General features: G+C 53.0%; 1 protein-coding gene across 2 annotated transcripts; it reads right to left on the bottom strand.

The window, feature by feature from the left end:
- Positions 1-1025: 1025 nt before the first annotated feature.
- ESPL1 (extra spindle pole bodies like 1, separase) lies at positions 1026-24277 on the bottom strand. Of its 2 annotated transcripts, none has more exons than XM_047786744.1 (31): positions 23833-24277; positions 23374-23467; positions 22132-23190; positions 21760-21864; positions 21480-21600; positions 18980-19116; positions 17077-17270; positions 16528-16767; positions 16160-16304; positions 15913-16051; positions 15570-15709; positions 14499-14633; positions 12806-12925; positions 11902-12073; positions 11376-11504; positions 11080-11236; positions 10233-10342; positions 7765-8753; positions 6995-7358; positions 6678-6827; positions 5778-5991; positions 5485-5675; positions 4368-4495; positions 4122-4244; positions 3070-3225; positions 2789-2959; positions 2556-2660; positions 2270-2385; positions 2026-2109; positions 1697-1861; positions 1026-1383 (listed from the first exon to the last, which is right to left on the bottom strand). In XM_047786744.1, exons 2-31 carry the CDS (start codon positions 23452-23454, stop codon positions 1182-1184), a joined length of 6342 nt encoding a protein of 2113 aa, XP_047642700.1. In that variant the 5' UTR covers positions 23455-23467; positions 23833-24277; the 3' UTR covers positions 1026-1181. The 2 variants fall into 2 exon arrangements, with proteins under 2 accessions (XP_047642700.1, XP_047642701.1); XM_047786745.1 differs by having other exon boundaries at positions 23913-24277.
- Between the last annotated feature and the right edge of the window lie 638 nt (positions 24278-24915).

The raw sequence follows: 24915 nt of genomic DNA, 5'->3' as shown, positions 1-24915 counted from the left end.
GGAAGTTCCCAGGCTAGGGGTCGAATTGGAGCTGCAGCTGCTGGCCTATACCACCACCACAGCTATGCCAGATCCAAGCCTTGTTTGCAACTTACACCGCAGCTCGTGGCAACGCTGGATCCTTAACCCACTGAGTGAGGCCAGGGATTGAACCCGCATCCTCATGAGTACCAGTCAGGTTTGTTACCACTGAGCCACAACAGGGACTCCCCTCAGACTTGAACTCTTGCAAGCTATTCTTTTTTTTTTTTTTTTTTGTCTTTTTGCTATTTCTTGGGCCGCTCCCACGGCATATGGAGGTTCCCAGGCTAGGGGTCTAATCGGAGCTGGAGCCACAGGCCTACGCCAGAGCCACAGCAATGCGGGATCCGAGCCGCGTCTGCAACCTACACCACAGGTCACGGCAACGCGGGATCCTTAACCCACTGAGCAAGGGCAGGGACCGAACCCGCAACCTCATGGTTCCCAGTCGGATTCGTTAACCACTGTGCCACGACGGGAACTCCAAGCTATTCTTATTTATAGTACCGCATAGTAGGAATTGAGCAATGGTCCTTTTTCTTTTGCCCATACCCACAGCATATGGAACTTCCCAGGCCAGGGATCAAATGCAAGCCACAGCTGTGACCCACACCACAGCTATGGCAACACTGGATCCTTAACCTACTGTGCCACAGCGGGAACTCCAAGTGAACAATAGTCTTTTTTTTTTTTTTTTGCCTTTTTGCCTTTTCTAGGGCCACTCCCATGGCATATGGAGGTTCCCAGGCTAGGGGTCAAATCGGAGCTGTAGCCAGCGGCCTACACCAGAGCCACAGCAACAAGGGATCTGAGCTGCATCTGCAACCTACACCACAGCTCACGGCAACGCCGGATCGTTAACCCACTGAGCAAGGCCAGGGATCAAACCCGCAACTTCATGGTTCCTAGTCGGATTCATTAACCACTGCACCACGACAGGAACTCCTCCAAATGAGCAATAGTCTTGTCTTCAAATGTTCTCAGAGGAATTACACAAAAGAAGGTTCAAATGATATATCTTTATTATATTAAGATTAAATCAAAAGGAAACATTTCATAAAACACTGGGAAAATCACTTAAAATATCCTCAGGGCCAAATCTAGGTTTGGAGGTAGAACAGGCACCTGGCTTCCATCAGCAACAGAAAAGCCCCATGGGGTCATCGCAGGGAGACAGGCAAGCCATAGGCTACAGGTGCAGCCCCAATGAGATACTTGAGTCGGGGAGCCTGGCGGGCCTGGTTGACGTAGTACAGAAGGGGGGCTCCTGAACCTGCCCCAAGCCAGCCCTGCAGCAGAGCCTCCGTGTAGCGGTCAATGTCACGGTCAGTTACATCCCAGAGGTTACCTAGAAACAGGGGGCTGGGGAAAGAGAAGGAAGCAAGGCAAAGTAAGGGCTCTAAAACAGACTACTTGGGAAAACTCCATTGGTGGTGGTGGTGGTGGTGGTGGTGGTGGTGGTGATTGAGTCGAGAGGGACTGAACCAATGAGGAAGTCCCTTGGCACCCAGAGGTAGGGAGTAAGAGAGAAGAGGGCCACGAGTTCAAGGCCCAGGCATGCCAGGGAACTGGGGCGGGAGGAAGGTGGGGCACAAAAGAGGAAGGATTTCGGGTTCAGACTTGGGAAAGCACTTAGAGTGGGGACCTAGGATGGACTTTGCCGCTCAAGACTCACCAGCCAGCCATGATATACTTGAGCACGATGCCAGCCCCCTCCAGGTTTCCGTGCACAGCCAGGGCTGCACTGCTGCAGCCAAAGAGCAGGGCCACGGCCCTGCAGCTCAGCCGCAGGACAGCCTGGCCATCCAGGAAGCGGGCGCCAGCCCCATGCCCTGCATAGCTGAAGCAGAAGGAGGCGAGATGAGCCTGATTTAGCAGTGCCAGGCCTCTGCTGTGTCTCGGGAGGTGTCCTGAGTCAGGGGCTCCCAAGCCCCGAAGCAAACCGTGGTGGTACCCACCCTCTGGGGCTGCCCCTCTCCCCACCTCCCTGTGCTGAGCACTCACATGTATAAGTCATGCTCCGTCAGGGCTGCCTGCACCTGTTCCGGGCTCGGCACCTCCCCGACCACCCCTTTCCAGCCAGCTTCACTGCAGGGAAAAGGCAGGCATTAATGAGGCTCATGGGGCCAAGGGGGCAGAAGGAACACCAAGGAGAAGGTAACTGCAGCAGCTGACTCCGGAGAGCAGGAGATTTGCCCTTGTGTTGTGCCTACCCTTCCCCACCCCCTTTTTACTCTCCTCCCCTGACCTGCTAAAATGGGCTCGGAACTGCTCCTCTGTGCTTGACAGGTTATTGTGAGGGTTCAGGACGTAGAAGGTACTGCGAGGATTCACCCCTTGGCTCAGCACCGACGAGGCCCCACACTGAGGGAGAGACACTGGTGATGAGGCTCCTGGTCTAGCCAGAGGGCCCAAGCTCCAGCAACCCCCAAGCCCCTTTCCACGGCGGATCCATTCCCCAGACCTCCTCGCCCCCAACCCCCCAGCTCTCCGCCTTTTCTTGCCCCATCGCCAGTCACCCCCAGTCCCCAGACCTCTTTGATGATGGAGTAGCTGAGGAGGAATCGGAAGGAGGGCAGCCGAGTGACGGGCAGGGCGCGGAGGCTGGGCATGCTCTCCCATGGCAGCTTCTGCAGGTCCTGGGCAAAGAGCGCTCAGAGGTCAGGGGTCCCTGACCCCTGGTCAGGGGTCGGGAGAGCCAGAAGGGGCGTGGCCGTCAGTGCCCACTGCCCACCAGACGCCGCCCCTCCAGGCCTTGGCTCCTTACTTTGTCCAGCACTAGGACAAGGTGCCTGCTGCTTGCTACTGTCTGGTGCTGTAGGCGCCCTACTGCCTCACTCAGGAGCTCCTGGGCTCGTTCTGGCCGGGCCGGGCACAGCCCGTAGGCCAGGGCCTGAATGTCCTGTGGGGTGAGCGTACTGGCACTGCTGAGGATGATCTGCAGGGGGACAGTGGGCAGTGAGTACCGTAGCTCCCACCTCCACCCTCCGTGGCAGGTGGGACAGAGTTAAGGCTGGCTTCTTCCCCTTCCCTGATCTCTCAACTCACTTTCAGCAGAGTGGGGTCAGGGTATTTCCAGCCACATTCTTGCAGCAACTCTTGCAGACGGGAGGCCTCCTGGGAAGGGCCAGGGTCCTCACTGGATGGCAGCAGCAGTCCCCTCCAGCAGCCTAACACGTGCTTCTCTAGGGAAGTGGTGAGAACCTGGATGCAGGACAGAACCTTCAGTCAGAGAGGAAGCTGCGTTTCTTTCCCCACAGGCACCGACATTTTGGAGACAGGAAAGTGGGTCTTCCCATGAGTGGCTCTGTCTTACATATCTTACTGCCAGTCATAAAAGGCGAGAAGCGAGAAACATTTTTTATTTGCTGAGACTACAACCAGGACGCTGATAACTTGGGCTTCGATTTTTTTGGCGTGTGTTTATCCTCAACAGTCCATTGCTATAACCCCTTCACATCTTGGGCTCTTGTTTAAAGTCGTCCCCAAGCGACAGAATTTTTTTTTTTTTTTGATCTTTTTTTTTTCTTTAGAGCTGCAAATGCAGCATATGGAGGCTCCCAGGCTAGGGGTTGAATGGGAGCTGCAACTGCTGGCCTACACCACAGCCACAGCAACGCTGGATCCAAGCTGCATCTGTAACCTAGGCCACTGCTTACAGCAGTGCTGGATCCTTTCTTCTTTTTTTTTTTTTTTTTTTTTGGTCTTTTCTAGGGCTACTCCCTCGGCATATGGAGGTTCCCAGGCTAGGGGTCCAATCGGAGCTGTAGCTGCCGGCCTATACCAGAGCCATAGCAAAGCAGGATCCGAGCCATGTCTGCGACCTACACCACAGCTCCAGTGCTGGATCCTTTAACCCACTGAGTGAGGCCAGGGATTGAACCCACATCCTCGAGGACACTAGTCAGGTTCTTAACCTGCTGAGCCACAATGAGAACTCCCCAAGTGATAGAATTTCTTATTTAGGCCTACACTTCCAGAAAGGACTTGAGGTAGCTCAGCACAGACCTGGGACCCCTGAGAGAGAAGATATTCCTCGGGCGGGCCCAACCCCATCCCACCCCCACCGCACCCCACCGCACCCCACCGTGGGGGCACACCTCCATCCTATGGTCCAGTTCCAGCCGCCCTGTCCACCATTCTCGCTTGTCGGTACAGCTGCTGTTCTCTTTCTGTTCTTTCTGGATGGCATCAAACTCCTTCAGGGCTGAACTCAGAGAAAGCTTTAGGAGATGGGCTTATGAGATTTCTGCTTGTCCATGTGATCGCCGTCTCTCCACCCCCAGCCACACCTTGCCCAGAAGCCTGCTTCAGCCCCTCTTCGCTCCCTGGTCTGGAAAACCTACCTTGTTCTGGGCCGTGGGGATCTGCATGGTGACCGGAGGATTGTCTTTTTCCAGCCGGGTCAGCAGGAGGGTGTTGCCCACGGTTCCAGGCTGGAGGGTGGCCAGGGCCAACACACACACAGTCACCCCTGACACAGGACATGCCCAGTTATTCCAGCTCTTACAAGAATTCCTCTCCCTGCCTCCTGCACTCAATCCCTATCTATCACTAAAGACAACATGCATGAGCATGCGGGTTCGATCCCTGGCCTCGCTCAGTTAAGGATCTGGCGTTGCCTTGAGCTGTGGCGTGGGTCGCAGACATGGCTTGGATCCCGCATTGCTGTGGCTGTGGTACAGGCTGGCAGCTGTAGCTCCAATTCGACCTCTAGCCTGTAAACATCCATATGCCGCTAGTACGGCCCTAAAAAGCAAAAAAAAACAAAAAAACAAAAAGAAAGACCCCACAACTCCTAGAAGTCTTCCCTGGCCACTGAGGTTCAAGGTGCAACCTCTTGCTCTAACAGCTTCCTCTGGACAGAGACCGTGTCTTGGACTTCTTTGTGTCCCTACAGAAGCTAACAAAGGGCCCTGCACACAGCGAACATTCAAATCATCCATTAACAAGTTGCACGTTGTCATAGGAAGACCCCAGACACCCGAACTTACCCTAAGCTTGCTGGTAATTCAAAGTTGAAATTCAAAAACAAAAACAAAAATACTTCTAGATTTAGGGAGTTCCTGTTGTGGCTCAGCAGTAATGAACCTGACTAGGGTTCAATCCCTGGCCTTGCTCAGTGGGTTAAGGATCCGGCATTGCTGTGAGCTGTGGTGTACGTCAAAAGATGTGGCTGTGGCCGGCAGCTGCAGCTCCGATAAGGCCTCTAGCCTAGGAACTTCCCTATGCCACACACGCAGCCCCAAAAAGCAAAAAAATAAAAATAAAAAAAAAATCTAGATTTAAGGTATGTCTCTTTGGTGATAGTAGCAAAACAACTAATCAGTAGAAAAGTATGACTTGTCCTTCCCTAAGGATCATAAATCTGTGTGGGAACTAATGACTTAAACCCCTTCAGCCAACTCCTCCCTAAGCAGATGCATAAAAAGACCACTGAGCCAGCAATGCCCACCACCATACCACCAGGGATCAGAGCCAGGCGCTCCTGGAAACGCTCTTTCTCGGGCTGGGGGAAGTGGCCAGATCCCAAAGCTCTGAAGGAAAAGAGGTGCTGGATGTGGGCCAGGGGGGTGTCTCCAGGCCTCTCCTGGAGGCTCAGCCCTTGCAGCTGGTCTGCTATTTCCAGAGATCCTTGGCGCTTCTGGGCCTTGCTGCAGGCAACACAAGTGAGGGGTGAGTTCTTCCTCCTTCAAAGTCTGGACCCTCCCCTCCAGTCTGTCCCAGCCTGAGCCTTGGGAATGGTGGGCGCTCACCTGAGCCTCCTGTGGAGGTGGATGAGCAGCTGGTGGCGACAGGTGATGGAGACAGACTCGGTGACAAGGCAGGCAGTGGCATAGGGATCCCGGTGGCCCAGGCATAAGGCTAGGAGGCGGCAGAGGTGAGCGTAGAGCCCACTAGGAGGGCAGTGACTGACCCCACGGAAAGCAATGCTCAGTGAGGCACAAATGGAATCCAGGGTAGAGAGACCTAGAGGAAGGTCAAGATGCTTGGTACAGAGGAATCCCCCACTTCCTGGCTGATGGGAGCTGTCCAAGAACAAGCGCCTAGCCCTTCTCCCACAGGGAAAAATAGCTGCTACTGTTTATGAAGGGCAGCGGGCCACGTGGGTTCCACATCAGTTACATGCATCAGCTTGCGCCACCCTCCCCCAATGCCATTTTACAATTAAGTAAATTGAAGCTCAGAGAGGTGGAGTGACTGGCATACAGCCAGCAGAGGGAGTGCTCAGGTTCAAACCCACATTCAAAGGCTCCTGGGTCCAGTTGGGGATCCAAAAGCCAGAAAAAAAAAAATCAGACTGGGGAGTTCCCATTGTGCCTTAGCAGTAATGAATCCAACTAGTATCCATGAGGATGTGGGTTTGATCCCTGGCCTTACTCAGTGGGTTAAGGATCCGGCATTGCTGTGAGCTGTGGTATAGGTCACGGACATGGCTCGGATCCCACGTTGCTGTGGCTGTGGTGTAGGCCGGCGGCAACAGCTCCAATTCAACCCCTAGCCTGGGAACCTCCATATGCTGTAGGTGCAGCCCTGAAAAAAAGACAAAAAAAAAAAAAAAAAGAACCAAGGACAGACTGGAAAAGCACTGGGATCAAGAAACCTCGTGGCTTGCCCCCTCTAAGCAACCAGACCTTGGCGGTCAGCATACTTACTGATGGCCATGGGGGCCGAGGGGAGTCGGTGCCGAGGACCGAGAGCCTTGTCTGGGCACGGGACGGGCAGCTCCTCTTTGCCGGCATCCCGTCTCAACACCTCACACTCTCCTATGGCTGTATCAGGGCCTGGAGCTGGGGTCTTCCCACCTGGGCGGAGAGCACAACTTTTCTGTAGAGTTTCCCCCTGCCAACCCCTAAGCTCCCCCTTCTAGGGTCCAGTCGCAGAGCTAGCAAAAGAACTTTCTTTCGCTCCATCCTTGGCACCAGTTATCTCTTGGGTTTTTGTCCCAGGGCAACCTTGAAAAAACACGGACCTCTTCCTCCCAGCTTTGCCATCACTCCTGAGGCTGAGTCTTCCCCGTCTGAGCCCCTGAGGATCTCAAAGCTCATTTCCATCTGGTTGTCCATCAATTCCTCCTCAGGGATGGTTCGCATCATCTCAGGGCCCAGCTCCTCACAGTGTCCTGATGTCACCTTCTTGGCCCTCCGGCTCCTGCCACTGAGACCGGGGTGCTCAGGGCCACTAGCTGGGGCGGCCTCTGCACGAGTCTTCACGCTCAGGCCCTTCCTAGCCCGGCCCCGGCCCCGGGAAGCAGTGCTCCGTTTCTTGGGCCCCTCTGCACACTGTGCCTCCACTGCGACAGGGTCTTCCAAGTCACTGTCATCGCTGAAGTTCACCTAGGAGGGTGGGAAAGGGAGAAGGGCCAAGGGGCCGTCACTGACAACCGTCTGCCAGCAGGTGGCGCTGTGGACGCACCATCACAGAGGCCCTTGGGGAAGATTTCAGACTTAACTTCCCACCTGCAGTCCACACAATCTGGGGCAGTAACTGGGGTGTGGAAGGAGGGAGGGGTGAAAGGATGAAGGATGAAAAGGGAAAGGAACTGCAGAGTTAAGAAGGAAAAAGTCCCTTCTGTCTGAAACAAAGGTGGACCTGAACTAGGTCTTGTAGGAGATGCAGGGGTCCTATGGTAACAGGTGAGCTAAAGGGGCCAGTAAGGCCCTGGGAAGCTATTCCGGTGAGACAGCTGCTCTGCAAAACTCTCCTCCAGGCCACCCCCACCCGACGCCAGTCCCACCTCACCTTGAGGCGTGTCTGGACCCTTTGTTGTACCCTGGGGGCCTTGGGAACCTCAGGCTTGCTCTTTGTAAGGAGGACTTCCTCAAACACGGTGAAGGGAACACGAGGGCCAGCCTGCCTGACCCGGCCTGCGGGCTTAGGTGTACAGGGTGGTCCGCCGCCTTCCAGACCCTTCACAGAGGTGTTTGAGAGGGGCAGAGCAGCAGAGACTGCTTGCTGGCGCCCTCGTCCAGAATGTTTTTGGCTCCGAGGCTTAGAGGGTTCTGAGCCAGTGGGGGTCTTTACTGATGGGGGCTGCCAGCCCCAGGAGCTTGCAAAAAGCTGGGCAGTGCAGCAGCTGAGGCCAGCCAGCTTTGCAAGGGCCTGAACCCAGAGGAGGCTGGCTCGCCAGGGCTCCAGGTGGGGTATCCGCGCTGCCACAAACTTCAGCCCCGACTCCAGGACCTTCCCCAGGCTCTTGTTTGAGGGTTGGCTCAGCCCTTCTAGTGCCAGCTGAGTGTGGGCCTGGGCCAAGATCTCATCAAAGAGGCCCGGGACAGGGGATGGGCGTGCTTCTCGATTCAAGGAAGCTTGTAGAGCTTGGGTGAGGCGCTCCGTGGCTGCGGGGCAACCCTTCAGCACAACCTGCAGCAGATCGAGACCCTGGGCCTGATGGCCCACGGCCAGCTTCACCCCCGCGGTGACCAATGCCCAGCGCAGACAGACCATTGAGAGGACAGGGCTGGCGCAGAGCGAGCAGTCACAGGTGGGCAAATGGGTCAGGAAGCCGGGGCTGGGCTGGGGCTTTGTTTTCAGGACTGGTGAGGAGTTAGTTGAAGGTGCTATGGGGCCAGGCTCCTTGGCTACAGTGGCCACCAGCTCGAGGGCAGGGCCTCTTAGGACAAGCTCTTCCTCCGGGAGCTCTGGAGGACGGGGCACCCGGGCCTGCTGCTTCCCCTTCTGCAAGTGGACCTTCTTCACAGAGTCCGGCTGCTGCCCTAGTCCGACAAACTCTGAGGAGGGAGTGGACCAAGAATGAGAAAACTGGGAATAATGATACCAGTGCTTCCTGAGCTACCCCAGTGGCCAGTGCCCTAATGTGTGTCACGTCCTTACTAACGGCTTGTATATAGTACTAGCTAACATACTAAATATTAGCATGGCTTATTATTTTTTTTATAAAATCCTAATGTTTTCTCAGAGTTCCCATAATGGTTCAGTGGTTAACGAATCTGACTAGGAACCATGAGGTTGCGGGTTTGATCCCTGGACTCGCTCAGTGGGTTAAGGATCCAGTGTTGCCGTGAGCTATGGTGTAGGTCGCAGACTCGGCTCGGATCCTGCCTTGCTGTGGCTCTGGTGTAGGCCGGTGGCTACAGCTCCAATTAGACCCCTACCCTGGGAACCTCCACATGCTGCGGGTGCAGCCCTAGAAAAGACAGAAAGACCAAAAAAAAAAAAAAACCCTAATATTTTCTTAATTCTAACAAAGTATCCATGTAGCCCACAGCATCCCCGTAGCCAGCACCCAGAGGCCCAAGTCTTAATCCTGACTCCTGCCCCTAACTAGCCCTGTGATCCTGGCCCAAAACATTCAATTTCTCAACTTTCTCATTTTACAAATGAAAAAACTCTTTTATGTTCCCACTTTCCATGGTTTTGTGTGGGTCCAATGAAATAGTATAGGTAAAAGTGTATAAGAGAAAAATGTACCATAAATACATATTTTAAGCTTAAGCCCTTCTTTCCAAGTTTTTTTGTGTGTGTGTGACTGCACCGACACATGCAGAAGTTCCTGGGCCAGGGATTAGACCTGTGCCACAACAGCAACCTGAGCCACAGCACCAGATCCTTAACCTGCTGAGCTACAGGGGAACTCCAAGCTTAAGGCCTTCTGAGGACGCTACATTTGTGCTGCCCAATACAGTAGCCACAGCTACTGAACACGGGTCTACTGAACACAGGAAGTGTGGCAAGTATTTAAGGCCCTGAATACTAAATTTTATTTAAGTTAAAATTTAGGGAGTTCCCATCGTGGCTCAGAGGAAACGAATCTAACTAGTATCACATGAGGACACAGGTTCAATCCCTGGCCTCGCTCAGTTAAAGATCCAGTGTTGCTCTGAGCTGTGGTGTAGGTCGCAGACAAGGCGCGGATCCCACGTTGTTGTGGCTGTGGCTGTGCCTGGCAGCTGTAGCTCCGATTCGACCTCTAGCCTGGGAACCTCCATAGGCCGCAGGTGCAGCCCTATTTAAAAAAAAATAAAATAAAAATAAATTAAATATCTAGAATATGTTAGTGCTGACCACTAGAGGCAGGCAGGATAAGTGCTGGACAGGCCCTCTGAAGGAGGGACACCAAGGGTCTGACTGAAGTGAAGGGAGCTTTGCCAAGTCTGTGACTGAGAAGGGAACCATGACATATAAAGAGGTGTTGTAGTGCGAGCATCACTCTCACCACCGCTCACGGGCGTGCGGGCCTGGCTGCTCACCTGTGCAAGACTCCAGCAAGAACAGAACCTGCTGCAGGTCTGACTGACAGAGGTCAACGTCGTTGCGCGCCAGCTCCAGCTCCCCCTTCAGCACCAGGAACAAGGCACACCTTGTTGCAGACGAGATGATGACCCATGAGTGGAGACCCTTGTTTTCCTGGAGAATCTTTCTTCCTGCCCCTTTCCCAGGCAGAGCCATCAGTCTTTCCAGGCTCCGGAAGGCCTTTACTTCCTAAAGGTGACCTCAAGTGCTCCCTGCAGAAAATCTTCCACACGCCTCTCTCAAACCAACTCACCCCTGTACCTGAGGGCAGGATTTCCCATTTCCCAAATTGCAGTCCTCGCAAGGAGGGGGCCTCCAGGCAAAGCAATTTCTAGAAACACTGAACACTGGATCTCCCGTCTGGAGATTTATAATGTGTATTATTAGCATAGTGGAGGACATGAGAAGTCCTACAGCAATAAAAACATCTAAATTTTTTTTTTTGGCCCACACCTGTGGCATATGGAGGTTTCCGGGCTAGGGGTCGAATCAGAGCTGCAGCTGCCAGCCTACATTACAGCCATGGCAACACGGGATCCGAGCCGAAACCATGTCACAGCTCATGGCAACGCCGGATCCTTAACCCACTGAGCGAGGCCAAGGATCGAACCCACATCCTCATAGATAATAGCTGGGGGAGAAATATGTCTAATCTTGATTAAGTCAGTGTCTCCCACATATTTAGCCACAGAATGCATCCTTCCAAACACAACATGATACTCTGTGGAACAGCTTGGGAACTCGTGATCAAACACGCAGGCACCCCGGTTTGGGAATCAGCATCCTCTCAGGCCCTGTACTCACTGGCGCGGTATCTGCAGCTTCATCGTCAGTTTCAGGGCCTCCAAGCAAAAGGCCTTGGCTTCGCTCACACTACCCAGGCGGCCCAGGCGGCAGACCAGCTTCTCGGAGCAGCTCAGCACCTCAGTAAGAACCTGCCATTTCTGTACCAGATTTTCACCTGTGGCAAAGGAGAGATGAGACCATCATCACGTGGATGGATCCAGGATCCAGTCTGGGTCCCCTGGAGACAAAACTGCCAGCCTCACCATCACCATCCAGCCTGTTCAGTTCATGATAGCGCTCCTCCCGGGACTCACCATAGTCCAGGAACGGCGTCTCCACAGCTGTTTTTTGAATTGAGAGCACATCACTGCCCATGAGCAGAAGGATGATGCTTCGGAGGAGCTTGTGGGAGTCGATGAGCGCTACCTCAGGTGTCTGCCAACCTGTGCAAGTGTTGGGGGGAGGTGGAAGGGGCAAGAGGGGAGATGATGTGGCCAGAACTTCCAGCACCTCCAATTACTAAGACATCAAATGCAGAGTACACTCTCACCCTCTCCAACTGTACCTAAGGCAGACATAGCTAATCAATCACAGAACTCTTTCCCCTTGAGACCACATGGGGTCTCAGAATCCTTGTCAGTGCAGTATTCTGGGCAGTCACTAAGCAATCAGAGTCAGCAAGCGAAATGAAACATGTTTGCTATCCCTGGCCTACTCCGGCAGCTTCTAGGTGGGCTCATCCACGGGAATGGACAGCAGAGGGGAGGAGGGCTGAGCAGAGCTGACAGCAGACACACAGCATGCATTGGGCAAGGAGGGCCATCCACCCTCTTCTTTCACCTTGAGCACAGAGCTGCTCCCACAGCGGGGCCGGGAGGCTGTCTGATGAGAGGCTAAGGCAGACCGCCACCAGCTGCAGGGCCTGGACCCGTAGCAAGTACCAGGCCTTGGATGACCTCTGGAGGGCAGGGTTCCGAAGCACAGACAGCAACAGAGAGGCGCCCTCAGCCACCTGGTGGGAGAGAGGGGAGCAGTGAGTGAGGTCAAATTGGCAGCTGAGATGCCCCTGGAGATTGTGGGGGTTTTTTTGGTTTTTTTTTTTTTTGTCTTTTTGCCATTTCTTGGGCCGCTTCCACGGCATACGGGAGGTTCCCAGGCTAGGGGTCGAATCAGAGCTGTAGCCGCCAGCCTACGCCAGAGCCACAGCAACGCGGGATCCAAGCCGCGTCTGCGACCTACACCACAGCTCACAGCAACGCCGGATCGTTAACCCACTGAGCAAGGGCAGGGATGGAACCCGCAACCTCATGGTTCCTCGTCGGATTCGTTAACCACTGCGCCACGACGGGAACTCCTAGAGATCGTGTTTTAAGATTATAAAAGCTGGAGAGAAACCTACAGCCTGAGAGGGCACAAGACTCGGCCAAGTCACATGTCTAGTGTGTGAGAAAGCCCAGGCTTTTGGATCCCACTAGATTTCCAGTGTTATCCCAGCTTCTAGTCATGGGACAGACCTTCCCCTTTGCCCCTGAGGGAGCCAGGAAAGGATGAAAGGATGGAATGGTTCCTAGAGAAGCACCAGGCGATCCACGGGAGGGGGCATGGCCAGGAGACAGCTCTGTTTCTCAAGGCCAGGAATGTCCTCCCCACCCCCGGGGAAACCTCAGGGGCCAGATAGATATCTGGAGAATCCTCGCACCCTGCCAGCGCTAGGACCTTCGCCAGTTAAGAAACAGAGATGCACCTTCTGGCAAGCACAGTAGACTTGACTTCTCAGTAGGTCACAAGTCAGGGAAAGGAGCAGGTATGTGTCTGTGGTGCGATCCAGAAGCTTCAGACTTGATTCTGCCTCTGCCAGGTACACCTGAGGAAGCGACCGGGGGTGCATGAGCATACTGGTGAGGGGAGGCAGCCAGACCTCCAAATTAAAGCTGATGAAAACATTGGTAAGCAAAATATTGACTACTCCTGATTAAATATTATTTCAAATATTATAATCCATGTAGGAATTATTCTCACTCACTAAAATTTAGTACCTTTCAGTTAACCACTAAACTAGAGAGACAAAGCTGAATAAGCAGTAAGTAGGCCCTTCCATCCAATGGCTTGCAATGTAGTTGGGGGACGGGCATACCTATGTGATCATGACACAATGCCACTGGCGGTGTGGGGTCCCAGGGAAAGTGGTTGATTTTGCCCTTGCAGAAGAGGACATATAAAATACATCATGAAGGAGGAGACAACTGAGCTAAGCCTTAAAAAGAAAGCACAGGTTTGCTGAATGAAACAAAAGGTGAGGGATATCACAACATTGTAAATCAGCTATACCCCCATAAAACTTAAAAAAAATGAAAAATTTTACAGCAGAAATTATCGCAACATTGTAAATCAACTCTACTTCAATACATCTTTTTTTTTGGGGGGGGGGGTCTTTTCAGGGCTGCACCCTCAGCTAGGGGTTGAATTGGAGCTGCAGCTGCCAGCCTATACAACTCACAGCGATACCGGACCCTTAACCCACTGAGTGAGGCCAGGGATCGATCCCGCATCCTCATGGATACTAGTCGGATTCACTACTAGGCCACAATGGGAACTCCCAACAAAACTTTAAAAAAAAAAAAAGGGGGTGAGGGAGGAGTTCCAGCTGTGGCACAGCAGATTAAAGATCTGGTGTTGTCTCTGTGGCAGCATGGGCTTGATCCCCAGCCTGGCACAGTGTGTTAAAGGATCTGGTGTTGTCAAATCTGTGGCAGCTGTGGCTCAGATTTGATCCCCGGCCTGGGAACTTACATATGTCATGGGGGTGGTAAAAAAAAAAAAAAATGGTGAGGGAGAGGATGGTGAGGGACTAACACACCCAAAGACAGAGAGAAGTAAGAAGAACATAAAGTAACTGGTACGAACTGGCATATGGCTCATGTGGAGCAGCAAGAAAAAAAGTGAACCAGAATATAGATGTGCAATCCAGAGTGAAGGATCTGGACAGTGTCCTTCAGGCAACAGAGAAGCCAATGAAATCCTTTAAGCAGGCAAGAGATAAGATCAGAGCTGCGCCTAGAAAGATCACGCTAGCAGATGAAAGGGAAAAGGGAGGAAGTGGAGGCCAGGAGACCAGCTAGGAGACACTGTAAGAGCCCTAAGTGAGCCAAGAAGCATCAGTCAACTAGGGCAGGAACAATGGTTGGGAAATACAGGCTTAACCATGTCCTGCTGGTGCAGACTGTGTAAGACCTAATGGACAGTTGGTTTTGCTGTGAGAAGGAGAAAGACACCCCTCTTCCCACAGCCACCCCTACTCCACACTTTATGATCCTTTGGCCAAATGTGGTGGGAGAAGGCAGAGGCGCCCCTTCAGTAGCCTATCTTCTTAAAGAAAAGATGGGTCACCAAACCCAGGTTCCCCTGCAACCCCCAGGCCAGGGCGGCTAGGCACTCACCTGGGCATAGCTGGGACAGCGGAGCGTCAGGAGGAGCTGGGTGATGCGGCAGGAGGTGCCAGCTGCCTTCCCGTGGTCCTCCAGTCTCTGGGACACCATTCGCAGGAGCAGGAGGACCTCCAGAGCCTGCAGGGGCTGATTGGCCAGGAGCAACAAGTTTACCCAGCTCAGGCTCAAGCCTCCATTTCCACCCCCTCCCCTCCAGTCTTTTGGGACCTTGGATGGACCTGACGACCTGGCTGGAATGTGGCCACCCAGACAGAGCAACCATCAGCCAGCTTCAAAGGGCAGGAAGTGAGAACAGTGAGGGTATCTGCAAACCATCCTAGTGCCTCCCTTCTGTCATAAAGTCCACGTGCCAGTCCTCATCAATAGCCAGGATTTACTGAGAGCTTACTTTGTGCCAAGCACTGTACCAACTCACTTTATCTTCATAGGAATTCTAATCCCAATTTTACAGGTGAGGAAACTAAAACTTACATAGGTTAAGCTGCTTGTCTAACTTCCCATAAGAGGTATGCAGTTGGAGCCAAGGCTCAAATCAGGCAGCTTCTCAGGCTCCCTGCTAGAAACATGGCCCAATGCTCATAGTAACAAAGATCCTTGATGTGCACATGTTCTTTCTGAGGTTCCTGATGTGGGGTCCAGGAAAGAGCTTCAGGGAGTTCTTAAAATTCCTATCACTGCATGCAAAACTGTAAAATTAAGTCTATAGGCATTTTTGTCTTTTTTCTGAGTATACAGGCCTCAAATTATCTGACAATTACTAATAATTATGGCTGATTCGAGTATTCTGTCTACACACACCATCTTCCATGCATTATCTCATTGAATGCTAACAAGGCTGTGAGCTAGTATTATTGCCCTCATTTTAGAAATAAGGGAACTTGGGCCTGAAAGATTAAACAATTGACCCTAAGCCCACAGACTAGTAAACGATGGAGCTTGGACTTAAAACTCAGGGAGATTGGTGACAGAGCCCCTGCTGGATATGACTTCTCAGCAAAGAACACAGGCAAAGAAGGAGAAGGAGCTGGGCTTCTGATCTGTGGCCCTTCCCTGCCCCGTTACCTTTGCCACCAGCTGATAGAGGGCCGCCAGGATCTGCAGGGAGGCTGCTGTCTGCTGGAGACACCGCACGGCGGGGGCCTGCCCCTTTGTAAGCACCTCCTTCCACAGGGCTAGGGCTTGCTCCAGGCATTTGGACTGAGCTGTAAGTCAGAAGAAAGGCACCGGCCATTCTCTCAAGGGTGGGCCACTTGGGAAATGTGATCATCTTCTCCATAACAGCTTCCATCCCTGTGCCCACCTCCCACTCCACAGGGCAGCCTCTCCCACCCTGGGGGTACCCGTCCTGCTCTCAGGAAGCCCCAGAGAAGGCCCTATCCCAGCACACTACATTCACAGCCCTCACCAGCATCCGCAGCCAGGTTGAAGGCGATGTTACTATATAGGAAACGATCTTCCTGGAGTTTATCTTCATAGTTCAGGTCGTTGACTTCAAATTCCTCCAGGTTACTAGGCGCCTGGGCTCTCCGATCCCGCTCAATACCCTGGATGGGGCGATCGGGGTGCAAAACCGGGTTGGTACCAGCTTACTGGGGTCCAGGGAAAATAATCCCTGTACCCAGTTCTGCTCAGCCCCGCAGCAGCCAACTCACCTCCTGCATTTTGGCCTCTAGGGTGCAGATATAGAGCCACAGGAGGGCCTGTGCTTTATCATCCAGAAGTTGATCCTTGGCCTGAGGCTCGGGCCTCACAGACTCCAGAAGCTGCAGAGCTTCTCGGATAGCATCCAGGGCCGAGCTAGAGGGAGAAGAGGCACTTGAGCTTGGCTACCACTGAGTACCTGCCATGGTGTCCTGGGAAGGGCCTTCTGCAGCACAGCTGGCCTCATCCTCTGAATGAGTTTCCATGGCCACAAGCCAAAGTGGGTGCTCAGGGAGGTGGAGAGGGAAACAGGCTCTGAAAACGGTATGAGGACCTAGGGCAAGAAGCAAGAGGGGCCTCCCCAGCCCTTCCTCCTCACCAGTCAGTCTGCTGGCCAAAGTCGTGGTAGCAGAGCACCTGAGCCAGTTCCACCAGGTGGGTGGCTCGGGCCCAGGCCCCGGCCGGCGTCTCCTCGGGGCTCAGCTCCATCAGGTCACAGATGACATTGAACCGTTCCTGCCCTGTGTCAGCCCGCACTGCCTTGTAGGCCTGCAGCTCCTCCCTGAGCAGGAGGGCCAGGGTCTCCGGGTCCCAGCTGCTCAGGCTGTCTCGAAGTGTCCTGAGAAAGGGCAGGCTCAGCACCCGGGATGCCCGTGAAGCATGGTGCCTCTGCCCCATGCCAAGGAGTCCCTGCCTCAGCTTGCTGAGAGCTCAGTCTCCAGCGGTGAAAGCAGGAACACTGCCTGTCGCTGCTGTGCCCCTCCCCCCCGTACCCAGCACATTGGCTGGCACACAGTGGGCGCTCAATGAATAATGATGAATGGAGGCAACAGTGCCTTTTTCAGACATGAGGATGAATGTGACCATGAACCAAAAGCAACCCTAGCCAGGGGGCAGCCATGGTTGTCCCCCCGCCCGCCCAACTCACTTCAGCTGTAGCTCCTTGTCTCCGGCTCTGGCTGCATCCATCTTGACCCGGACCCAGAAGGTGACCGGCTCAGTCATGTGTTCGGGGCCAGAGGGCTGCAGGGCTGCCAGCCACAAAGTCACCATCTTGCAGCCCTGGGCCTGTTTACCCAGTTTCTTCAAACTTTCTACATGCAGCCGGAAGCATCTGTGCAACTGACCAGAGAAAGAAAACAGACCAAACTGGAGAAAGGAACCAGGGAGTCTGTACTTGGGGAGGCCGTGGGGGAGCATGGGCGTGCACAGGGCCCTCCTGCCCCCGGCCCTGACCGAAGCAGGAGACAGCGAAGAACTAATTATCCTGGCTGCTCTCAATGTGAGGTTTCTGCCCATCCTACCCACACAGCCATCACCCACACCCTGGCAAATCTGCTCCTCCTCCTGATCCTTCTCTCAGCAAATGACCACCTTCTCCCAAGTTGGAAAGGCGAGACCATCCTGGCCTCTTCCTTTTCCCTTCCTCACAGCCAGTCACTTTCTGGGCTAATCATTGACTTCTTGCCCCTACTCACTTCTTTCCATCCTTCTGGAAGCTGCTTCACTCCAGACACCCACCCTTTCCTGCCTGGGCTGCGAGAGCTGCTCCGTGCATTCACCACAGTGATGCTGAGAAACTCGGGATGCCAATCTGATGTCAAGCCTCCACTTAGATCCTTGAGAGGCTCACCAGAAGAAACCTAAGACGCTCTATGACCTAGCTCGCCCACCAATCCAGCCATCCCATCCTTTCATGGGTATTTTTAGTCTATGACAGTGATTCTCACCCTGGGTTGCCCAAAGGACCACCTAGGGGAACTTTTTAAAAAATATTCAGGAGTTTCTGTTGGGGCGCAGTGGGAACAAATTCGACTAGGAACCATGAGGTTGTGGGTTTGATCCCTGGCCTCGCTCAGTGGGCTAAGGGTCTGGCATTGCCACGAGCTGTGGTGTAGGTTGCAGATGTGGTTTGGACCCTGTGTTGCTGTGGCTGTTGCGTAGGCTGGCAGGTGCAGCTCCAATTTGACCCCTAGCCTGGGAACCTCCATGTGCTGTGTGTGCGGCCCTAAGAAAAAAAAAAAAGGAAAAGCAAAGCAATCCAGATGCCTGGGCTCCAGTACCAGTTCTTGATGCAATTAGCTGGAGACAGGCTTCAGATTTTTTTTTTTTTTTTTTTTTTTTTTGCTTTTTAGGGCCGTACTTGTGGCATATGGAAGTTCCCAGGCTAGGGGTCAAATTGGAGCTGCTGGCCTACACCACAGCCACAGCAACGCCAGATCCAAGCCACATCTGCAACCTCAGCTTATGGCAATGCCAGATCCTTAACCCAATGAGCAGGGCCAGGGATCAAACCCGCATCCACATGGATACTTGTCGAGTTTGTTACTGCTGAGCCACAACAGGAACTCCCAGAATTTTTTTTTTTTTTTTTAATGGCCACACCCATGGCATATGGAAGTTCCCAGGTCAGGAAATGAATCTGAGCCACAGCTCGAACCTACATCACAATGGCAGCAACGCCAGATCTTTTAACCCACTGCACCAGGTGGGGGATTGAACCCATGCCTCTGCAGTGACCTGAGCTGCTTGCAGTCATAATCTAAATCCACTGTGCCAGAGCAGGAACTCCCAGAATTTTTTTAGGTTAACTCAGATGATGCTAATGTATTGCCAGATTGAGAACCACTGGCTTAGGACAAAGCTAAATATACAAAATGAGTCAATTGAAAAAAAATTAATAAAAGCACAGGTGAGGTCTGAGAAACACCGCCCCGGGCCACTGGTGCCAATGTGCAGCTGCTAACACCTTACTCCAAGACAGGGTCCTGGCCAGGCCCTTTCACGCTATGCCAACTCCTTCCTCCCCGCCACATAACCTGCCCTCCTACCTTCTCAGGAGGCACCTCAGGATAGGTGCCCGGCTTTGCCAAGCCCAGGTGCTGACAGAGGGGCTCGGAGATGGCACAGGCCTCGGCATAGAGCTTGTGACTATAGAAGCTGTAGGCCAAGTTACTGGTGTGAGAGGCTGCAGGAGAGAAAGGACAGATGACTGCAGGAAGGGTTCCAGTGCCCTCTCCTGTCGGAGGGCCAGTAGAGAGATGCGTGACCTGTGGTCAGCTCAGCAGCTCCCAGATCAGACAGGAACCCCCATCACTAGGGAGTGAGAAGGGGGCAGCTCTCCCCTTCCTGCTCCAAGTCAGCCCACGCCCTCCATTCCAGGAAGGCAAACCCACAAGAGCCAGCCCCTCTGCACTTGTTTTACAAGAGTCTTCAGTCCCACACAGGGCCCATCTCTCCTTACGTGCCAATCTGTCTGCATCTTGCTCCGAAGGTCAGCATTTTAGGGGAAACACTCTGGCCCGTCCCTTACCTTCCTCTCCTTCCCTCATTCCACTGAAGCCACACTAGCCTCCCTGCTATTCCTTGAACACACCAGTCCCTCTCCTGCCACAGGGCCTTGGCACTGGCTGTTTCCTCTGCCAGGGATGTCCTTTCCCAGGCATCTACATGGCCAACTCTCTCAACCCTCCAGGTTTCCCTCATGTCACACTCTCTCTGAGGCCTACCTTGACCATCTCTCTAAATGCCAACTTGCCCCTATCACCAACTCTGACCTCCTAGTTCTCTTTCTTATCGTGCTCCACTTTTCCTTTCTCCCCATATTTCTGATCACTTTCTAACATGCTTTTGGTTTTGCTTTTTAGGGCTGCACCTGTGGCATGTGGAAGTTCCCAGGCTAGGGGTCGAATTGGAGCTACAGCTGCCAGCCTACGCCACAGCCATAGCCATGCCAGATCCGAGCCACATCTGTGACCTACACCACAGCTCATGGCAATGCTGGATCCTTAACCCACTGAGCAAGGCCAGGGATCAAACCAGATCCTCATGGACCCTAGTCGGGTTCGTTAACCACTGAGCCACGAAGGGAACTCCCTCTAACAAGTCGATACATCAATTATCCTACTGTTTATGATCCTTCTCCCCTAACCAGAATGTGGCTCCATGAGGAGAGGTCTTTATATCACTGTTTTGAGTACTGATATATCCAAGTACTCAGAACAGTGCTTAGCACATAGTAAGTCCTCAATAAATAAAATGAATAAAATTTTCCTAAATTCTAGTTTAGCCAGCCTCCTGGCTATCTATGTAGACGTCTGGGAGAAGAAAATAAAGTAGATCTTCAGTATTCTGCAGGAAGAATTCTCACGCTATTAATTTTTCTGATGCCTGATGATATTTTCACTGCTGTGGCTAGGTTCAATCCGAAAACATGCATGTGAAAAGTTTTCCAACATCTTGTAGTGACTGGACTCATTAGGTTTATATAATTTAAACTAGAGGGCCATGCTTTTTGTCAAATGAGGGGAAACTTTATTATGAAATACAAAAACAGGCAAAACTAATCGATGCTATTAGGATAGGTAGTGAGTGCTGTTGGAGTGTGGGGACCAGAGGAGGCACAAGGAGGGTTTCTGGGGGGTTAAGTCATGCTCTGTTACTTGATCTAGGCATTGGCTACTAAGTATGTTCACTTCATAAAATCTGTAAAGCTGTCTGCTTATGATCTTAGAATTTTTCTGCATGTAGATTTCAATAAAAAGAGTGAGAAGTATATATGTCTGTTAGTCCATACACGTATACACAGTTTATATTTATATATATCGGTATACATAGTATATCTCTAGAAGGATACGTAAGAAATTGACCATATTAGTTGCCTCTGCAGAGGGGGACTTGGGTGACTAGGATTAGGAACAGCAGGGGAACTTCTCACTGCTTGCCTTTTTTTTTTTTTTTTTTTTTTTGCTTTGTAGGGCTGCACCCGCAGCACATGGAGGTTCCCAGGCTAGGGGTCGAATCAGAACCACAGCTGCCAGGCTACACCACAGCCACAGCAATGCAGGATCCAAGCCGCATCTGTGAGCTACACCGCATCTCACAGCGATGCCAGATCCTGAACCCGCTGAGCGAGGGCAGGGATTGAACCTGCAACCTCATGGTTCCTAGTCGGATTTGTTTCCGCTGTGCCACAACAGGAACTCCTCACTATATGCCCTTTTGTGCAATTTGAATTTTGAACCATGTGCATGTTTTACCTGGTTTAAACAAGTTTAAATTATAAATGTTCTGCATTTTTATGAAACAAATACCAAACAGATTTCAAAGTCAATGAGAAAGAATTTGTGTCTGTTATGGTATGTTAGCCTCATGACTTCTCCACTGCTGTTAAATACAGAGGTAACTGGTCCTTATAAACATCTTTTTCATTGCCTCTGTAAACCCCCGGGAGCCTCCCTAGTGGTCAGAACTATCCAGCAAGTGCTACTTACCTGCCTAAGAAGGGATGACCCTCCCAAGAACCCTCTATCTGAGCCCCAGGGCACTAACCAGTCATCCCCAGGTAGTCGGTCAGCTCTTGGCCTGACAGGCTCTCTAAGGCCTCCAGCATCCAGACAACAGCAGATCTGCAACTTTCCACTAGCTGAGCCAAGTCAGACATGTCAGCTACCTGAAGGGACAAGAAAGGTGAGAGGAGACATACCAGGTCCAAGGCGATGTCCACCCCACCCCATGCCCAAAGCCAAAGCAACCCTGAAGCTCTACCCAGGGCAGTCAAGCAACTCCAGACCCTAGGACCTGAACAGGTTTTTTTGATTCCAGATGGTACCTGACAGCCTTGGGCAAAGTCATAGACCACCACGGTGTAGAGGTGAAGTCCCTGAAAGTGCATCTGAACCAAAGCCTGCTGCTGCTTGGAGGAGTCCCCACAGACCTGAGGAAGGAAGGGGAGGGTTGGTTTGAGGGACAGGGAGCTCCAGGCTCAGAGTCCTGGATAGTGGATAACAGCCTAGGAAGGAGGACGTCAGGAAGGGCCACTGTGCTCTCAGCATGTACTAGGCTGCCGGCTGGCTGGCCAGGTATAGTCCAGACAGCAGCTTACGGAGGCAGGAGCTGGGCTCCCAGATCTTATCAAAGATCAGAGCCTGACAGAAAGTCCACAGAGCCACCTTCCCACCCTACCTCCAGGTCCTTAACTCACACCATCCTGCAGCTGCCGGATGAGGGAACAGTAGCTTCCAAGAAAAGCAAAGAGGCTGAGTACAGCATCAGGTCCATAGCACCTCTTCGTGCCTCGCTCCAAGGCTGAGAGGAAGAACTGGCAGCTGTCACACAATGCCCGCAGCGGGGGTGACGGTGCCTCCATACAGTTCTTTAGGACAGCTGATGCCTTGATCAGAAGCTTGGCCACCGCCTGGGGTCCTCCCTCTCCAACTTGCAGCAGTTCGACTGCCAGCTGGCATAGCTGGAGGCTGGGGGCCAGACTGGTGTTCTTTAGGTAATCGTGGGCCTTCTCCACTGCCCTGGTGGCCTTGGCATAGTGGTGGCTCCAGGAGAAGCGACGGCAGTGTTCCAGGGTGAGCTCCAAGAGACAGAGGGCCTTCTGGGAGGAAAGGGGACCAGGAGAGTCCCCTCCCTCACCCACCAAGGCTCTGATCACATGTCTGGAGAGCAGGTCATCTAGGAAATCCGCATCTGCTTCATTCAGACCATGTCCACTGGTATCAAATAACTGATGGGCAGCTACCACTCGACAGGCTGTTGGAGAAGCAAAGTGGGGAACTTCGCAAGGGGTGCTTTCATCCTCCAAGAGTACTAGAAAGCTCAAGGCCTTCAGCCGAGCTGAGAACGCCGCTCGTGGCTCCACCAGGGCTTCTGCCCCCTTCCAAAGCAGAGAAAAGCTACCCCGAGCCACAGCTTCATAGTCCTGAGGAGCAGCTTGGCGAGAGCACTGCACCATGCAGGCATGGAGGGGCTGAGCAAGCCGGAGTGTGGCCTCTGGGATTCCCTGTGCGGCAACGTTTCGCAGAAAGATGAAAAGAATTCGTTCCAGATAGAGGGGTGGGCGCTGGGGGGTAGACCTCAAGTAGCCATCGCAAGCCAGCTCTGCCAGCTCCAGCAGGCTCCCTAGGTGCTCAGGGCAAGCCAGCCTGACAGTCAGCTGCTGGTTGCAAGCCCTCAGGACAGCATCACAAGTCTGTCTCCTCTCGACATCAGATCGACAGCTGGGAGAACCAACTGGAAGCTTGGACAGGAACTCCTAGGAGAAGAGGAAGATGTGAATGGGGCTACCAAAGGAGAAAAAGAGATAGGGAAGGGAACTAGAAATGGGATTGCTCAGAAGAGGATCTCCTATCCATCCGTCTCTTCAAACCAGTTAAAAAACAAACAGCGCAGCTTGGGAAGCCAGGTGTATGTACCCACAGCCAGCCAGCACGCCCACCTTCAAGTCAGGCAGCAACTCTTCAGCCTCCTTTGGACTGCTTAGCAAAGTCCCAAAGTTGACTCCTTTGAAGCTCCTCATGGTGCCGAGGGGGCTAGGAGAAAGGAAACGGATTAAGGAAGGCTGAGAAGATTTGTAAAGGAGGTAAATGAAGGGCGGGAGAAGGGCTCGAAGGCCTCGAAAGGCGGCGGCGGGGGGAGGGGGGGGCCGCAAAGAATCCCCTCAGAAATCCTACCGGAAAAAAAGCCCATGCCAGGACTCCAGGCTCCCGTTATAAACCGACGCTTCCTCTCTTCCTTCCTCCTGGCCGGTCCCCAGCCTCACTACCCTTCCCACCAACCTACGGCCCACACCGGAGGCCTCCACCCAGCTCTTCAGCGCCCACCAGGACTTGCGGCGGGCTCCCAACCCTCCTGACGCCCGGCCTCTTCCTCAAGTCAGCGCTGGGACCCCACTCACCTCAGCGCATACACACGCTCATGAGGCCTTCAGGCCTTCGGGTCTCAGAGACCGTCCTCCTTCCCAGAAGCAGGACTTACCCACTACACCGAGAACTCGGTAAGGATCCAAAATGTACCCTTCGTTTTCCGCGCCAGCCCCTCCTTTCAAATATTCCCAGCGACCAATCAGCGAGAGCTGCGTAACGCCGGCGGGACGCGAGGCACGCTGGGAGTTGTAGTTTACCCGCCGCGGTGCGTCGTCACGTGACGCCGGCTGGCGGTGTCCCGCTGCCGTGGGCGTTAAGGCCTCTTGGGGGCGCGGGTTTTCTCTGTTTTTTTGTTTTCGTTTTTTTTTTTCCCCCTTCTGGTCAGCTGCTGGTTGCCCCTACAGTGAAGTCCAGCCCCTTCAGTGAAGGCCAGCGCCCCCCTGTCTCCTTCTCTTTCCCTTTATCTTCAGAGCTGGGAAAAAGCTTAAATTTCCAGAAGAGAGAAATAGGTTAGACAACAAAAAGAACTTAGTGGGGGGGGGGCTTACCTTGGTGGCTCAGGGGAAACGAATCTGGAATCTGACTAGCATCCATGAGGACGCAAGTTCCATCCCTGGCCTGGCTCAGTGGGTTAGGGATCCAGCGTTGCAGTAAACTGTGGTGTAGGTCGCAGACACTGCTGGAGTCTGGCAATGATGTGGCTGTGGCGTAGGCCAGCAGCTACAGCTCAGATTTGACCCCTAGCCTGGGAACTTCTGTATGCCTGGGTGCGGCCCTAAAAAGACCAAAAAAAAAAAAAGAAAAGAAAAAACTTACTTGGAAACTTGCGGTTTGGGTTACTAAGAAAAAAGGGTGTAGCCTTTCAAGGAATTCTGTTAAAATACAGTTTTCCGGGGGTACTGGCATGAGTACTGTGGCGACTAACAACTCTCTCTGCGGTCCAGCCTTGCTCCTCTCATCAGTTGGATTGTTTGAGCGAGGCAGAGGATCTTCTTGATGGGGGTAGAGGGGTGGGGTAGAAGATTGTGAGTGATGATGGGAAGAATTAGGAAAACTCACTCACTTGAATATCGCACAGTTTTTAATGCCTTATATTGGATGAGTACTCTTTTCCC

This window comes from Phacochoerus africanus, chromosome 7 (assembly GCF_016906955.1).
Source record: "Phacochoerus africanus isolate WHEZ1 chromosome 7, ROS_Pafr_v1, whole genome shotgun sequence".
Classification (NCBI taxonomy): domain Eukaryota; kingdom Metazoa; phylum Chordata; class Mammalia; order Artiodactyla; family Suidae; genus Phacochoerus; species Phacochoerus africanus.
This window is presented reverse-complemented; position numbering and strand designations above follow the sequence as displayed.

Coding starts and splice junctions, on each gene's coding strand:
- ESPL1 (XM_047786744.1), bottom strand. CDS start 23,454: ATGAGGAGCTTCAAAGGAGTCAACTTTGGGACTTTGCTAAGCAGTCCA. Junction 12,926..14,498: donor GCTGTCCCAGCTATGCCCAG/GTGAGTGCCTAG, acceptor TCGCTTCCTCAG/GTGTACCTGGCAGAGGCAGA. Junction 4,245..4,367: donor TCCCCACGGCCCAGAACAAG/GTAGGTTTTCCA, acceptor CATCTCCTAAAG/CTTTCTCTGAGTTCAGCCCT.